The sequence below is a fragment of the Sitodiplosis mosellana genome, unplaced genomic scaffold (genome assembly GCF_009176505.1).
Source record: "Sitodiplosis mosellana isolate CC-2019 unplaced genomic scaffold, AAFC_SMos_1.0 Smas_scaffold_3, whole genome shotgun sequence".
Taxonomy (NCBI): Eukaryota; Metazoa; Arthropoda; class Insecta; order Diptera; family Cecidomyiidae; genus Sitodiplosis; species Sitodiplosis mosellana.
Genome location: NW_022595246.1, coordinates 4888055 through 4906828, shown reverse-complemented (window position 1 = coordinate 4906828; position 18774 = coordinate 4888055). Strand labels below are relative to the sequence as shown.

General features: G+C 37.1%; 2 protein-coding genes across 13 annotated transcripts in view; both read right to left on the bottom strand.

The window, feature by feature from the left end:
* The window catches only part of LOC129565750 (transmembrane protein 192-like), a 147365-nt gene that overhangs the window by 2220 nt on the left and 126371 nt on the right, over positions 1–18774 (bottom strand). The gene's annotated exons all lie outside the window — the stretch shown is intronic.
* On the bottom strand, positions 1123–16413 carry LOC129565744 (adenylate cyclase type 9). Of its 12 annotated transcripts, none has more exons than XM_055440941.1 (8): positions 16340–16413; positions 16061–16215; positions 6681–7182; positions 5902–6330; positions 5232–5805; positions 4788–5142; positions 4418–4693; positions 1123–4324 (listed from the first exon to the last, which is right to left on the bottom strand). In XM_055440941.1, exons 4-8 carry the CDS (start codon positions 6171–6173, stop codon positions 1170–1172), a joined length of 4632 nt encoding a protein of 1543 aa, XP_055296916.1. In that variant the 5' UTR covers positions 6174–6330; positions 6681–7182; positions 16061–16215; positions 16340–16413; the 3' UTR covers positions 1123–1169. The 12 variants fall into 12 exon arrangements, with proteins under 12 accessions (XP_055296916.1, XP_055296917.1, XP_055296909.1 ...); XM_055440942.1 differs by having other exon boundaries at positions 16333–16410; XM_055440934.1 differs by lacking the exons at positions 16061–16215; positions 16340–16413 and adding exons at positions 10153–11091; positions 12564–13353.

Genomic DNA, 18774 nt, shown 5'->3' with positions numbered 1-18774 from the left:
AATTCAACAAGAAATAAGCGATTCACATTGCAACTTATACAAAATAGTGCTTTTTTTTATACAATCAATCGCATCGATTCTATTTTTTGTTTGCTACAGACAATTTTACTACTGCTTAAAAATCGCCTGAACTAAACAGGTAGATAAAATACGTCTAACGACACTCTTTTTCTTTTTATTTAAAAAAAAAAAACGTCGAATTGACTTCAATTAGAACAACAAAATTGGTACTAGTTTTGGTTAATTATTATAATTATTTTTTAGCAAAGCTGTGTGAGTGAGTACGTTGAAGTTTGAAAAATTCGTGTTGAAAATTCGTTATGTTGTTTTGATTGGGAACACACAGAAATAAAATGTGGTAGGTTTGTGCTATCTATTGGTGACGAGTATAGTTACCACAAGTCTTAGAAAAGTTACCACACACACCAAACTATTACTATGCACAGCACACATGCATTTTTTGGTTGGAAAATTCTCGGAAAAGTGCTACTGTGGGAAATCGGGAAATCGGGAAATCGGAGAAGGTTCAGACCAGTCTCAATCGATCGGGCGGAAAATTGCATGTGAGGTACCGACCCGATGGGTGATTTTCAAGCAAAAAAAAACATCCATTTCTGAGATAAATGAAAAAATTCGGAAAAATCGGCAAGTTTTTTTCATTTATCTCAGAAATGGATGGTTTTTTCGCTTGAAAATCACCCTTTGGGGTCGGTACCTCACATGAAATTTTCCGCCCGATCGATTGAGACTGGTCTGAACTTTCCCCGATTTCCCGATTTCCCACAGTAGCACTTTTCCGAGAATTTTCCAGCCAAAAAATGCATGTGTGCTGTGCATAGTAATATTTTGGTGCGTGGGGTAACTTTTCTAAGACTTGTAACTATACTCGTCACCAATAGATAGCACAAACCTACCACATTTTATTTCTGTGTGAATATCAAAGAGAGAGAGAGAGAGAGAGAGAGAGAGAGAGAGAGAGAGAGAGAGAGAGAGAGAGAAAGAGAGAGAGAGAGAGAGATTTAATTTGCACTTCTATGTTCTTTTGTTATAATATAGAAAAATATCAGGTAATATTTTGTGTAGGTGAAGAGAATTATGGGAACGTATTGAAGAGAGGAGTCATTTGTAGGCTTTTAATTACATTTACTATATACTTGATGTATTAATATTTAGTTTGTTTCAAGTCTTTTGCGTTTCACTAAATACACTTCCATGTTGTCTTTGCCTTTGACAAAAACGCTGCCGCGCGCCTCAAATTCGTACAGATTTGCATCCAAAAATGGGATACAATCTTTGCCCACTTGTATGCGTCCAGCAACGCCAGTTGAATCCATGCGACTGCTCACATTTACCGCATCACCCCAAATATCGTAATGCAATTTACTAGTGCCTATTACGCCAGCTGTGACGTCACCGATGTTGAAACCAATCCGTAGAATTAGATCGAATTCCAGTAAATCTTTATTGAACGCGGCCACCACTTCTTGCATGGCCAATGCAAATTCCATGAGAGCATTTATATGACTATTACTATTCTGATCACGTAAACTATTATCCAATCCAGATGCAGCCATAAATGTACTTCCGATCGTTTTAATTTTTTCCACACACGCAAACTCCGGTCGGCTCAATAGCTCGTCAAAATCTCCGATTAATTCATTCAAAACACGAAGATATTCACGTCCGCCCAGATACGATTCATCATACAATTCATTAAAATTGATTAACGACGCGAATATGATGGCCACATTGTGATGATTCTCGGAATATTTGGCCGTATTCTTTAAATGATCGGCTACATGCTTCGGTATTATATTCTGAAGCAGTAGATCGGCTTGATTTTTCATTTGTTGAACTCGTATCTTGTCTTTTTCCGCAATTGAACTACTATAAAATGCAAATCGATAGAATATTTCAAATTCACGATTCAAAAACCACACCAACACTAAAACTAATGTCAAGTCTAAATAAATTTCCAGATCAATTTTCTTCTCGAAACAATGTGGCTTTCGTCGATCACTTGAATCTTCCGAACGATTCGCAAACGATGTGCGGCTAAAGTTATTTCTCGTTCCGTCCGAACTGATAATCAATATTGGTTGAGACGAATTTTGTTGTGGCCATGCAGTTGATTCAATATGTGTCTGCAGTGTTGACGACCATTCGAGTTGACTCAACGATATGCCGCCGATGAACGCTAGAGCGACAAATACGGCTAAAATGCTTCGCATCCAACAGTTTAGCTGCGTAAAATTACAAAAATGCACAATACAAACGATCATCAAGAATCCATAGTGGCATCCAAACACTGATCCGTCATTTGTCACACTCGAAATGAGAAAATGGATAAGGGTTAACACGGCGGGCAGTGTCATTAAAAATCCCAGCGATATGTGCCAACGATACCACGTTGAAATTGAACCGATAATTTTATCCTCCAAATACTTTTTGGCTCGTAGCGATGTCGATGTGATTGAATCTATCGTCAACGATGACATTGTTATGGTGTTTGATGTGGTTTTCTCCAAATTCCTCTTTTCCACTGGTTCGGCGACAGGGATTGGTTCATTTGTTTGCATTTCGGTGTCTATGAATAATTTTCGTTGATAGAAGGATTTTTTGCGATTTCGAAACAATCGTTTTGTGAACAATACCAGCACGCATAGTTCAATCAGTGAAACTAAACCGAATGCACACAGCCAAATCCATTTCAAAGGAGTGTCCTTGAGCTGTTCCGAAGCGGATAGCAGGAACATGGCAATTGATACCGTTGAAAATATCACAACACCGATTAAAATGTCAAAATAGGTGTTATAAATCGGAAATGCAATCGTTAATGGGCCATTGCGTTTGTTCAACTGATGCGCTTCGGCACGAAACTCCTGTTCCATCAGCGGCGACAGAAAGAATAGCGATAATTTGGATAATGGCGGCGTTACGAGATAATTTTGTTGTGATTTTGCATTCTCTTTCACACATCGAACGAGTTGAAGATCGCTTTGTTTTCGAATCGGATCCAGATGGATTTCGTCATTTGGCGGAATTGCGATGGTTGATGAATGCTCCGCAGACATTGGATCATCGGAGATGTTCGACACCCACGAAGCCAAATCGCCGGTCGATAGTCTCTCCTGTGAAATTGACGTGTGATTGGGCGGCATATCTGGCACATGCAAATTATTCGATGTTGGATTACAGTACTGCGAATGCTTTCTACCGAGTGCATTCGGAACGCGTAACTCATTACTGGAATCACGACCCATTTTGCTCAAATGATCTTGACTAGTGAGTGCAACTGTTTTTGAGCGTGGTCGTCGCATTGGTGACACATCGCCGTAACGATGCGATCGATATTTACACGAGTCCGCTCGCTCTGGATAAAATGGTGTTATATCGCTGCGCGATTGTGAAATGTACGAACGAACATCAATGATGTCGGTGTTATTTATGTTTGTATTCGATCTTGGACTTGGTGAACAGCTTGGCGTACACTCTGCCACACTCCCATCCTGTTCGATCCCGATACCAATACAGTTACCATTATTCGTACTTTGATCAATGGCATTCAGAGACGTTGCTGTATCGGTTTTCTGTATAATTATCGGCAACAATTGATATGACTGATCATTTTCAGTCGCACGATTAGCGTCAGCTGAGCTTTCGTTCATCGCACACTCCTTATTACATTTCACGCTATTGTTATTGTTGCGGCTCTCGAATTTCCGCAGATATTTCGGAAGTTTCCATTGACGCAGATTGGCTGCTATCGACTTATTGTCGACAACGACAGCAGCATCAGCGGCGGTGACGTGTTGTGTGGGCATTGTAATCGAATCGCATGTTTTTGAATTATCTGATGACATCACATTACGGTCACTGTTTTGAAGACTATTTGGTGTCAATGAATTTGGACAACAATTCAAAATCGATGGGTTCGTTGATGTTAAACTTTCGGGAAGTGATTTCGTTGAAACGAATATTTGCGGCGGTTGGGGTCGTTGCTGGTTTGATTGATCTTTGGATTGAGTAGCACCACCACCGCCGGAGCTGACACTGGATCGAAGGTAACGCGTTAGTTTATTGAATGTGGTCGTTCGACATCGATTAACTGACGATGCTGCACCCGTGGATAAAGCCGATGGTGACACCGAATCATTTCGTGTTACAGCCAAATTTGTCGCGCTTTGGGATATCAATTTTGTCGCATTGCTTGCTTCATTTTCGCCATTAATTGCAATTGGAACACTTAAATTTAAATCATTTGGTCGCAGATGCTCATAAGATTTCGTTGATTTTCTTCGTATTATGTAATAGGTTTTCAGTCCTGTGAATGAGAAAGTGTGGGTGGTTTAGTAGGCATTCATTTTTTTTTAACGGTCGGAGTACACTCGGCCTTTTTTAATTCAATAATAAATACCTTCTATTTCTTCTCCGGGTTCGGAAATGTATTTGTTTTCCAAGAACTTGTACGTTTTCTCTGAAACGTGTATTTGTCCGGGTCGACCGGTTGACTCCATTCGATTTGCCAACGAAACGTCGTTGCTCCATACATCAAACTTAACGCGACGCGTTCCAACGATACCGCATAAGACGCTGCCTGTGTGTATGCCAACTCTCATTGTAACACCCTCCTGACGCTTCGTGTCAAACCATCGCATTGCCGCAATCATTCCGATGCCCATCTCAACGCAGCCTGGCGTAGAATCGATTTTTTATTTTCAATAAAATGAGATTTATTTGGATTAAATTAAGAATATTTTCGGTACAGAAACCCATGAAAAACTTACAGATCGCATGGTCAGCTCTGGGCTCTGGGCAACCACTCACGCAATAGTAGCAGTCGCCAAGTGTTGATATTTTTTCGCAACCATTTAAAATGCATAATTCATCGAATCGTTCAAACAGATCGTTTAAAATTTCCACCAGTTGCTCGGCGGTTTTTTTCGATGACATTTTCGTAAACCCAACGATATCGGCGAATAAAATGCTCACATTTTCCATGCTGGCCATATGAAAGGGTCGAAACAGGCACTTCACGTTTCCAGCTGGTCCAAACATTGCTTGGTCGCCACTGCTGCGCTCCTTCAACAGCATATCGGCCACTCTCGGTGGCATCACGCTGTGTATCATTTTCTCTTTCAACTGTAAATGAACCAATTAAAATTAAAACTCCTTTCCAACGGAAATCGCAATGTACGTGCGGAAAAAACCAAAAAGAACAAACTAATTACTTGTTTTTCCATCTCCAGTTGCCGCTTAACGAGCAGATTTTGTCCAACCTCAATGAATGTACCGCGCATTCGTACCACATTCATTATTAATATATGTAATCCGACCAAGTGTACGCACAAATGAAGCATCAGACGCATCGCGATAATTTTATAGTTGATGACTGGGCTTATATCATCCGATCGTAGCGATCCAATTTCAAAGAGAATTGAATAAATTGCGGCCAGAGCACAGTTTTGCCACAGCCGAAATGGAATCATTGTGTAAATTAGGAGGATTATCTCAATGCAGATGCTAAAATGACCGAGCGGACTGAATAATTCGATCGATGTGAATTTGAGAAGGGTGAGTGATGTACCGCACAGCATAGCCGTGGTAATAATTGAAACGAACGTTGTGTGAATGCGATAAAATTTTGTGTAGGTCAAAAAATAGAATAGAATAGATGTCAATAGCACCATCACATATGACGTGTACAAGGTGATTAGTTGCATACGTGCAACGGACGCTTTCAACACTGAGAAATGATAGCCCAGCCATATCAATGTGCTCAAAATTACGTAAATCAAAGCGTATCTGAAAGAAAAAGAAACACACCGAGACAAACAAACAATTATTCACGATTTGCCATGTCATTCAAGTGGTGTTGCAGCTCATCAAAGCTCATCATACCGATATCTGAGGCGGATTTGTGGAAAAGCGCTCGATTGAAATTGACCTTCTAAGATAATGGAATCGAAGCGTGGATTTAAAATTGATTTTGGTGCTGCACGCTCAAAGGCCATCGGAAACAAAATGCTGCAGCATGATTGTCGACGATGATGATGATGATGATGATGGTTGTTGTGGTGTTGAGATTGGAAGATTGCATGTTTGTATGGCACGAACGCAACGGCTTGCAGATCTTCATTCGAAACATGATTCAATCGATAGCTTGATAGCATAATGTTAACACACACTTTTGAACAAATTACTACTCAAACGATTCTAATTTAACTGTGAGCTGCTACGTGTTCCGGTCGTTTTTTTTGCTGTCGTCGTTGTTATTGTTTTGGTTGTTGCTGCTCAAATTTTTCATTTATGTTCTCACATCAAGATAATCTGAACAAAAAGAGAGTGGAGAAAAATGTACATAAGTACTTTTAGAATGGAATATAACAATAATAGTTTTTTATCCTAAATTGCCCACAGCAAAATTGAATTTCATTCACAGAACATTGTTCGTTACTATCTGGAAAATATTTGCTTTTAGTAAACCCGTTGAATGAACACAAAAAAAAACAAACAAACTGTTCTTTAATCAGTACAGCATTATTTCAATTTATCTGTTTGGAATTTTTTTCGGCAATAACAACAACAGCAAAAAAAATACTCGTAAAATTAATGTTCAAAAATGATATATTTGTTCGAAATGCAACAAAAAATGGCACTGAAAACGGTATGAGCATTACCTAATGTGGTTGTGAGAAATCAAAACGCTTATTCGTGGCCAGCCAAAATCTGTAGTAAATCAACGAAATCAACGGTTGACGGTGTTGAGTGGAGGACGCACATACTCCATTATCATCGGCCAACTGATAAAATAACTTTCGATTCGATTTTTCCTTTCCGTTTTACAATCACACTTGAAAACAAACTCTCATACGCAAAACTATCGCTTACGATAATGTCTCTTATCCGATTGGTTTGAATTTAATGCTTGCTCTTGACTGAAGAAGCCATAAAATATTTTAACAGCATTAATAAAAAAAAATAATCGGAAAGAAGCGCGAGCACAAAGATTAAATGTGATTTATCATTCCATTTGCTTCGGACCACTTATACGAACACTTCAGATTGTGCTGAGGTATTTTGTAGTTTATTGCAATATATGTTGTTTGGTCGATTCTCGTGTGATTTGTTATATATCATGAATGGATATTAGCCGGATGTTGATAAGATTGAATCTAAATTCTGAAAGAAGAAGAAACATAGAACAAATTGAGACACTTATTCTCCATTGTTTGAGTAAGTTTATAAGCGACCGTTAAACCTCTTTTCCCATCAATCAATATAAGAAAAAAAAATCTTCAAACACTTCAAAAAAACACACGTACACATACGAATTTATTGATATCAAACAAAATTACTCTAATTTTGTTTATTCAATGAACACTTTTGTTTCCATTTAACAATACATTTGCTAAATCAACTTGATTATGATCTCCATTTCAAAGAACGCTACGTTGCAACGGCTTTAGCCTAAATGATGGTTAAGCAAACGGTTAAATTATGTGTATTATGCAAAAAGCAAACAGACGAACGGAATAGAGAGTGTTCGTTCAGTTCTTTCTCAATATAACAAAACACGGAGTAAACTTTTCATGAAACACACAGTCTAAATATTTATGTTTTCAACACAATATAAACGGATTAAAAAATAAATGTCACTCTTGGGACTACTAGGCTATATGCAAATATTTTCTTTGATAAATGTCATCGCACCAGCAAAAAAAAAGAGACGAGAAAAGAAATTCAAGAATCAAGATCAAAAATGACAAATCATCTAAGGCCAATAAATGATATCGGTTGATTGTTCAAGTTCACCCAATGAGCTCATGGAACACTCTAAACTGCACAAATGTTGAATTGGTGTATACTGTACAATTTTGTGTTGGGCGACAATTTATTATTACGCCATTGAGAGCGCATTTGTCGCCAACGACGTTGATTTTCTATCGCAATAATTAGGAGCTTGTCAAATAAACAAAATAAACCGCATACAAAATTATTCGCGTCATACACAGTTGGAGACTAAGAGATTATAAAATGTGATAAGAAAGCGTTTTTGTAAAGCAGCAGCAGCAGCAGCAGCCTAGCTGCAGTAATTTTTGGCCGTAGACATAATTAAGAGCAAATAGATAGGGTCGTTTGTATACCATCGTTCGAAATGAGCCAACAAAATTCCTTACTTTTCCGTATAATCGTTGGCATCTAATCTTGAACATTTGTCAACACTTGCACACACACACACACTAGCTTTCGCACTGACGGTGGAAGTGACTCAAAAACACGGCAGACGTTAAAATGAAGGCGAACTACAAATTATCAATGAAGGCGCCTTCGAAAATATTCCGTTTTTTGCCCACTTTTCAACCGTATTTCCACTTAAACGATGGTTCAACGACGAATACACCATTCAAATAAATTTACTTGGATCAATAGATTGTTGAATAAAATTCAGTTATTTTTCAGGTGATGTGGTATGGCCCGGTATGGTACTCTTTGTTAAACACTCGTTATTATACTTTGCCGTTCACTTTATTTTTAAATTGTAATTCTGTCGCTTGCAAATGATGTGGTGCGCTTGGGTTGCTTCTTCTTTGCTAATTTATCACGCGAAAATCTTGTTAAAAACCTTCAAAAAGTAGATGGTATTCTCTCGTCACTTCAAGTTCACTGAGTGTGTTGTCTGAATATATATTCATATCGAAGGAATCGCCTTCGAAAATCAACGCGATTGTTGTGCAGCAGACGAACTGAACCTCATATCGATGCTCATAAGCCGAAATAAGACACACGAACCACAGAGACGAAGGAATAAAAAGAAACAACGTTTTTGATAGCGCGCGCGATTTTTCGTACACACAGCGAGAGACAGTGAGTGATACAAACGCGCGAGAGAGCGGCTCGAAAGAGAAATGATGTACGTTCGGTTGCGAAGCTGTTTTGCTACTGCGCCACACAGTTTCGCTGATGTACCAACTAGACACATAAACATTTTGCGTATATTATTATGGCTTTAGTGTGCCACTGGATAAAAAAAAAAAAAAAAAAAACAAAAACGAAACAACACTCGCTCTGTGGTGTCTGCCACTTCTGCTGTGTGCTTTTCAGTAGGGTGTTCACTGTGCTGTGCTATTTATTTAATTTGTCCGTTTACATTTTTCCATCGCAATTTTTTTTAACCCTCGTCGAGTCAGCGAACAAGTACTTGATACCGAGACCATTATGTTGTGAGTGAATTTGGTTTTGCTTCTTCCTAGTTTATCGAATCTTAAGTGAACGCCTTGAGACTGATTCTTTCAAGACGTTGAGAAGATTATTTGTCTCTTTTTGGAAATGGTCGCCCATCGACGTACGGTATTCATGTTAAAAAAATTTCGGCCGATTCACTCAATTTTGTTGTACATAGCAACACTGGTTTTTGTAAGCGTTTAAAAATCGTCATCAATTCCAGACTATTTTTACATTGTTGCTTAAACCGTATCAATTATTCATTCAACGATATCTTCTGTCAATATTTATGAAGCAATAATATATTTTCACTATGGCATTTCTTTGGTCTTTGTTGTGCGATTTTCGTTTTATTTCGTTGCCAATAATCACGATTGAACGAGTTTTGATGTAACAACGTTACATTGTCGACAAGGTATTACTCAGCATTAGCGGTCCCTTTTTCTCTGTCGAGCGTTGAACGCATTAATTTTTATTTCATCGTTATTCATGAGAATGAAAAGCTCATATTCTAATGAATCTCGCTTCGCATCTCTGGTTCCATGTTCGGAACTCTAGTTTCCAATTTCGTTTTTAGTTAACTTAATTAATTTGCTTGAAATGTTGACGTTGGGTACGAGATTTGATTACACAGAGATTTTTCATCCTATCATGGTCTTCAACACTTAACATCCACCACAGATTGGAGTGGAGCAGATGGAAAACCGGAAAATACTAATTGAATTTCGCATCAATTGATTTTCCTCAGCGGTAATCAGTGTACAAACACGCATACACAAAGCCGTTTTTGATGAATTGGATTATCCGATATTCGCGTGTGACAGATGATGACAGAACATAGTAATAGGAATTAGTGGAAGGCTTAATTTCTCCCATTATACTTGACTTCGCTCGCATATTTGATTATGAATCAATTTGAATATTCACCTTCATGGAGTTTTGGTACTCTCAGATTGCTGTATGTGTGTATCATTACTTTTCATTGCTGCAGCGATTCGTGTCGGGATCAATTAGACTGGTTTATTGACATAGAGCGACAGATAATATTCAGTGGAACAGAAAAAAAATAAGCACACAAAATTCGAACGAAAACAAGCAACAAAATTGAAATAGCTCAAACGCCATCGAGACACACACGTAACAAGTTACAACTTGTAGCTATTTTTTTCGCTCTGTCTCTCTTCCTCTCTATTTATTCATAATCTACATTTTTTTATTCGTTTCTGTCGTCTATTGCACTCTCAAGCGTCTCTGCATATGTCTCTATTATTGATTTAAAATATTTTCACAGAATGTGTTTATGGCGTTCGCTGTTGGTTGTTGCGCGCGCGAATAACAAGAACATTTTGATTGAACGCTGAAGGCAAACAGACAATTAGAAAAACACACATACACACACACACGCACGCATGAAGAATTATTTATTCAATGATTTTCGACATTTGTTTGGGAAAACGTACATTAAGCGCATTTAAATTGAATCGAAAAAGAGTGATTGATGGAAATCGGTGAACAAAACCAAATGTTTGCTATCGAAACATCGTATGTGAATTTCAACCAGAAAACGGAACATAAAAAACCCAAAATAGCAAATGGGAAGTAAAATTTAAATATAAATCAAATGTTTGGAATTAAAACTATATGCTAAAATGAGGAGTTTTAATACGTGCCACACTACTACTACTAGTTCATGAGCATGGTCAACCATATAAATAGCAAAATCTATTTTCAAGTCCGCAAATTTAATCAAAAATAGCATTTTAAAATGCTTTGCACAAAATGTCATGCCGTTGTCATGAGTTCGGAATGAGTATGGAATTGCTCGAAAGCAGATAGATTTCCAACTGATATGAATCCAGAACAATTCTGAAAGAAAGACAGAGAGAGAGAGACAGAGAATGTTACACGAGAATGAAGAATAAAAATTACGAGACTATGAATTGACACAAAATATACAGTACAATTGATAATAACACATGACTCATACATAACACAATGATGGAAAAAAAATATTAATAAATATAAATAGCACATGAAACCGGGAATGACTAAATAGTCATTTGGAGCCAGTGTCTGCGGTGCTGTGTGTACACTGTAACAGTACATGCCATACAACCAAACAACCAAACAACCATCGTCATCGTAAACGTAATTGATCAAATTGGCATGATCATTGATTTTGATGGCATGTTATTACACATATGAATGAGCTCACACAAAAGCGCGTTGGCTACATTTCCATTTACATTCGATTGTTTTCTGTCGGTCGGTCGGTCGGTCGGTCGGTCGTGTCATGTATTTTTCTCTCTGGTGGTTTTTATTTTTTCATTTTTTTCATTTTCAGCCATGCTCATTATTGTACTTCAACGAGAGACCGAGAGGGCCGAATCGATCGAAATAAATGTTATAAATGAAAGTCTGTGCACTTATTTAGCCATAAAATGATGTTGTTTGCCTGCAGCTGGAACGCCTACGTAATTTTCAGTGACATCGAATGGGCAATCGAAAATAAACAGAAAAAAAACACGAAAAAAATAGCAGGGATTTCATTACAACGAAGATAGAGTGAGAAAGAGAAATTAGCGATTTTTTGTTTGTGTGTTAACACACTAATTGCATTAAAAGTAAATGGGTGACGTTTATTCGTTTCCACTAAATTCAATGACTCCAACGCCTATTTTGACATTTTTGTTTAGATCCAATGTATCATTCCTCTCTTTGATTTCGTGGAATCATTGTAAATGGAATTTCTAACGCTCACCCCAACATAGAACGTACAGTTGCTAGTTGTTGTTGTGATTGTTTTTTTTTCGCTTCCACATTTGTGTTGCTCTATTCACTGTGATTTAATTGAGTGACGAGAATTTAGTGAGACATGGAGAATGCCGCACAAAATACCATGGACATGGAATGCCAAATGTGTGTCAGCGAACCGTCGTGTCAGCCCACATGCTACAGAAAAGGTTTCTTCCACACTCCACACCACTCACTCTACTACAGCACAATTTCCAAGTACTTTCACATAATTCAATTCAATGAAAACAACAACTCTTCGTTCAATCGTCAAATCTCACGCAAACGTCCCAAAGATTACTTGAACACAACTTTTTTTTCATTCGATTCGCGTTTTTTACTTAAACAATCTAATACCCGAGTTCTTTATTCGCATGCTTATTATTGATTTTTTTTCCTTACATATTATTTCGTCCAGCGAACGCATGTTTTAAAAACAGGTTTTTTTCTTTCAAGAAGAAAAGGTTCAAAGTATGAATATTCTTTTTTTTTAATTCCTCAGGAAATACTATCGAACATTTTTGTAACGTAGAATTTTTGCTTACTTGAACTTTTTAGTTGTCACTTCGATGCATACTCTCTGAATAATATAACAAAAAGAAGACGCCACACTAAAACTTTCGAATACTACAGCACGAATAAAAAGTATGACAAAAATTCAGCGGTCAGTAGACAGGACACAAGTTAAATTCAATGACATTAAAATGAAGTACGAGAAATACATCAGGAAATTTTCTTCATTTTTTATGCACACCATTTGTTTTTTTCCACACAATCCGCACTTTTTGAACACACTTTTGCACAAAAATCCATCGTACATGTCACAAAAGGAATTAGAAAAAAAAACCATACAATAAAAACGGCAAAATTCTAACCAAAATTAAATGAATGGTTCTTTTTTTTTAAAGAAAAACTCGTACAAAAAGTGTTGACTGTTCGGTTTTTTTCGTTCATGTCAAAATCAAAACAATGTTTTGACGTTGTAGAACGACACACGATGAAAGAATACGAGCAGCAAAAGAGGAAAATAATAAACTGATGATGTTGGTGTTATTTGCTCTATACTCTCTGGGCGCTCGCTGTACTGGAGTGTGACGGACGACGACCGAATGGCGTGTGTAAATGTTTTGAGCGCGCGTGAGTAAATGTTTGTGTATGATATTTCTCTGTTTTTCTTGTGGTCGTTTTTGCAATTTTTGACATTTATTATTATTGTTGTCGCATTCACTCTCTCTCTCTTGCTCGTTCGCCCAATGCTCTGCCTCTATTTCTCGTTCCAGAGACAGAAGAGAGAACGTTGTTATTGAAATGGAACAAACACTGGCACTGGCACTTCGGCACTCACTGGCATGACACATTTGTGATGCATACACATGTGTGTTGTGTGCCGCATAGTCTCGATTCAAAAACACAAAATAAATAAAAGAGATCTTTCTCTTTTCCTCGCTTTTACGCTTACACACATTGTCTGTGAACATATACAAATACAAGCACACACAATGGGCAACGAATCACTAATAACGGCAAGAGGGCATACGGCGAATGCACGCATTCATTCGCGGCAAAGTGCTCTCAGTTGCCTTAGTTCTTTTGGATCGTTGCTCCCTTGCGTTAGCGTAACATTCGACGTATACTGAACGAAATGCGATAAGACTCACACAACAGATACATACGACACAAACAACGAACGAACGAATGAACGAACAAAAAAAAACATGAAACGCTCAGACAGACAACGATCAAAGAGGAACAAGAGCAAAAACCAACTACGGAATCGAAATACATTAAGCGTTGGAAATTGAACGTTGTGGCGCTACATTGAAATTTTTTAATTTTTTCCCTTTCTGCTTATTGTTTACAGCTGTTGGTTTAGCGCCGTTCATAATATCACAAGACTGAAATTATAATTGGGGTTGAAGCGTTGATAAACACTTCTTGTAATTCTTGGAATTTTGCCGCTGAGTCTATCATTTAAGTGATGATGTACTTCATTCAATTAAATACGATTCAAATCTAATAGACAGCGCCACTTTGTTTACACTCTTGCGATTTAACGGCCGTGCAAATTAGCGACCGATGCCAATATGATGTGTATACATCTACTAATTGATTGAAAGACGAACATTTTGTCCGTGGATTTTTTTCCCCGACTCTGGGCGAATTTAACGACTTTGCGCGGCAAGTACACTTGGGAAAATAACATTGAACATGATTTTGAGATGTGATAACAAGCATTGATGCCACTTGCCGCCTTTTCAAGATGGTATTGCATTTTGTAACAGAAAAAAAAACACGACAGCTAACGACCCATTCGTGTCTTTTTCACATCATATCATATGCATGCTGTACTTTTCCTTTCGGAGAGAGAGAGAGAGAAGCAGGGAGAAAGAGAGCGAAAAAAATCGTAAGCCACAGACGCCAAACATTTGATAACGTATCGTCTATATAGCACCAAGCGTTTTTCAATCTATACTATTTCATCGGTCAGTACAATCGAGAATAGCAAGCGTCGTCTCTTAACACAATCGGTTTAGATGTCGAACGAAGCGCGGACTTTTATTGCGAGCGCATTTTTGCACTTAAAGTGCTTTTCACATTCTAGTTTTGAGCTCAGCATACGTCCACTCATTAGTCGGTCGGAATTTTCTCAAGGATTTCTTCACCACATTATATTTTTGACTCAATTTGCTTGTTTAGTATTAATTTCTTCAACACTTCAATCGTGTGATCGATGTGGAATTTGTGTGAACAAACAATTTTCCGCTTCTTAAACTACGTTTAATACACGACCAATAGTTTGTTTTTGATTCACAGAGAGATAGAGAAAAAGAAGGAGGGAATTGTCGAGCTCTCTGTATATGTTTGCCTAGCTCATTTGATACTAACCAATTGGTGTGTAGAAAAACTCGTTCTATCTCGATTAAATTAGATTAACTACAAAAATATCGTTTCCATGGCATTTTTAGAAATATATTCTGAAGGAAATCAATTGAGAATTGAAAGTATACACATTTTAACAATGGTCGCCAACGCAAACACGTACTCTAAAGGCGTCTAAAGGTCACATACGCTTTTGTCTCTTTTTTTTAGCTTCTAAAAGCTATCGCATCTCATTCATTGAGTAAGGCTTTTTTTATGATACTTGTTAAAGTCTAATAGCTAGACAAGCAGACATATCCAAACATTGAATAATCGTCATCGTTATTCAGCATAATATATTGGCATAAGAAGAGAGATTCGCAATTCCAATCTGATTTGAACTTGAATTCTTGGGCGCAGACCATGGACTTGGCATAGAAATCGTAGACAATTTAATTTGCTCGGTCTCTTGAACTCTAGAATGGTTTTCTAAACGTATAATAACTTATTCTAAGTGCTTTCCTTTTACGCACGAGGCAAAAATTTGTGACAACAATTTGACCGCGAACCGCAAGAATAAAAAATAAATAAATCCGAATGTTTTTTTTAACGCTGCTAAAACCATTATATCCACTTAAATGTGAAGAGATAATGACGGGGTGGATAATCTCATTTAACAGGCTGTCTATTACAAAACGTTCTCAGCTAAATGCCAGCTAAATGCTTAAACACACATAAAATTGATAAATAATTTAGAAATGGCACAGGTGAATGGAACAACGAGCATGTTTTAATACACGCGACAACCAGAAGCAACATCGAAACGAAAAGTTTATTCGAAAGATTGATTGAGCCAGAGTGCCGAATGTATTTGATGTTTTATTTTCGATGCTGACAAAAACTATTCATCGCCAAAATCAAGGACGATTCACTCTTGTCGATTCATGATTTAAAATTCAATTCGAACCACTTTTAAAAACTAAAACACTTCCGTCCATAAAAAAAGAAGAAATAAATTCATTGGAACTTTAAGTGCTATGTGCTAATTGATATATGTTGTATACGTGTAGCAATTTATAAATAAAGTTATAATTCCCGTCAAGTGTTGATTCCACACTGCATAAATGCTGCAGTGATTCTGTACGCACTTAAAGTTGTAGAAGAAAAAAACACAGAACCAAACCTGATTTCCACCAATATTGTTGAATTATTATGTTCCAATCGAGCTTAATAAGTCGCTTGATCATATTAAGCGGTCAATTATGCGGCAAAATACATTTAACAAATCCAACTGAATAAGTTGCTGCTTTTTTTCTGGTCCATTAATTTTACTCACAACTGAAAGAAGAAAAAAACGATCAAAAAGTCGAATGTGATTTTTCTGTTACAAAACAAAAAACCCCAATGAGTTCGATACAGAACGATTCAATTGAGTTTTTTTTCAATCGACCCCACCGCTTACCGACTCTACAGCCAGAGAGCAAGCTGTTTACCCGAATGCAACACGTTATCGACTATCGTGCTTCTACCGACTATGCACAAGTATTGATTACATTTCCTACATTGCATCGCAACTAGTTGAACGTCGCAGACTTTGGTGCAAAACACAGCAGCAACGTGCGGCCGTTCTGACACCCAAGCTATTTTACAAGCAATTTATAGTCACAACAGAAAAAAATTGATTAAATTCATCCATTCCGCGCACAGCAAATGTTTTCTGCGCTCACGTACACATATATTCTATCTCTCGGTGCTTTTAAAAAAGATCTTTTGGAATTCCATGGTGGAATAATATTGACAAAATGATGTGTATATTATGAAAATGAAAGAAAAAAATCCTTTACGGATTGAGTTTCATATCATTAGAGGAAAACGCAACTATTCTATGCACGGTGTTAATGAGCAAAATTTTATTTGCCATTGCATTTGAATTGAGTTTCGAAACCGCTGCTCTAATAAGCACTTAACTGGGTTATATGGTTAAAATGATGAAATGTTAAAGAAGGAAGAAGTTTATTGATCACTTCTAATTAGAACCTTCAAGCGTTTGCCGTTGAAATGGATGGTGTACGTAATTGGCGTTGCCACAACGACCTTTGACACATAATTCTCTATCGACGACGTTGAATAATAATGTTCGAAAAGAGAAAATGAGCGACAGGCTAAACTATTTGTTATAGCTTTATGCAATAGCTGACGCAAATACATTGTTGAGTATAGTGACTGGTGCATACCGTAACATATATATATTGTCGATAAAATTTACCAATCAAATTAAATTCAAGAAACAAGTAACAAGATCATATGACTCGTTTCAAGCTCATGCATTCACCTCCATTTGAGCGATACACTTTGATTAAACATTAATTGCAATACATGCTTTGTTTTTTCTTTCGATATTATCTCTTGATATATTACACTGAAAGCTATTTACTCAGACTCTCTCAGTTGGGTGCCTCTCAGTGCGGTTTTTTTGTTGTTGTTGTTTTTTGCGTAAAACATTTTTCATTCGCTGAAACACCACATTTTCTTTCTAATATCGTGTAAACATATCACGCAGATTTTTTTTTGTTTCGCTTTTCATACATTTCTGACAGTGGAATTATACGGTTTGATATGATTAATTCGATATGTTTCCAAGAAAATTATCGAGCATGAATTGAGACTTGTAACCTTTTAATAAACATACCGTATTTATATTGCACACACACACATGACGCATTTAATCATATTTTATGTTCAGAATGAATGCGATAAAATATATGAGCTTATTTCATTATTATGAATGAATAGATGCAATCACAGAATTAATTCGAAATTCATTGGTTATTCCAATGAATAAATTAACATTCGTACAAATTGTATGCACAACAAGCATATTGATATCAGATATGATGGTCGCATACAAATTGTGGAAGTCAATGGCACTATCGGAAAGTGGTAATTGCGATAAGAATATTAGTATAAATTGCTTGTGTATATGGGAGTATTTGATGAAGCCTTTGGAATTTTTCAACATGAATCAAACTATCTTCGAACATACAAGTGGGGAAATGTTGAACAGGCACGTGTTGCAATGATGCGAATTTTGTTATTGTCCGACCACTTTTATTTGATTCAATCATTTGATCAAGATAGACGTTCGTTGCGGTGCCGGATCTGTGTAGGTGCAACCTGTGCGTTTGCACGGGACGGAAAATAGCTGAAGCAGCAAATTCGATACAATCGTACGGCACAAGGAGGATTTACACAGGAAGACACTGCTTTCAAACAGCTTCCAAATCCGGCACCAACGTCCATTTCGCGATAACAATATACTGATTATTCCTTGCTGGTAAACGTATAAATACGACGACGCATTGGACGAAAAATTCATTGTAAGTCTACAAAATGAAAGCTCTGGTGTGATTGTTTGTGCTACTCGCTTTGGTTGGAATCAATCAAGCACACTTTGAAACAATTTTCGGCAATATTACGGGCCACGAATTTATTGGTCGTAAAAAAGCATGGATTGAAGTTGATCCGGGCTCTAGTTCAGCAGAAATGAGATTCACATTTTCAAGGATGAGGTAAAATCATTTCAAATGCGTAATAATTATGAAATCCATTTTTAGAAAGGTGAAGCTCAAACGCATGTTCAATCACTGGCTTTAAAAAAGTTGATGAAACCAATTATGAGCGGATATTATTTGAAATCTTAAGCGGAGGCATTGATTTTACTGAGATTCAAGTAAAAATAACTTTGGATTTCATGAAACACACCATAATGTCTACATTTGACTTCTACGGTGATAATGTTTGAATGTACTACGCAATTTTAAAGGACGTCCTATCGATTTGGAAAATGAAATACTCCGAAATTGAGATTATGCGAAGTTGACTTGACGTAATACATTC

Excerpts from the sequence above, each read along its gene's own strand:
- LOC129565744 (XM_055440941.1), bottom strand. The coding sequence starts at position 6,173 with ATGCTATCAAGCTATCGATTGAATCATGTTTCGAATGAAGATCTGCAA. Across the intron at positions 5,143-5,231 it reads AACTGGAGATGGAAAAACAA|TTGAAAGAGAAAATGATACA; the intron begins GTAATTAGTTTG and ends GTTCATTTACAG. Across the intron at positions 4,694-4,787 it reads CAGAGCTGACCATGCGATCT|GCTGCGTTGAGATGGGCATC; the intron begins GTAAGTTTTTCA and ends ATTCTACGCCAG.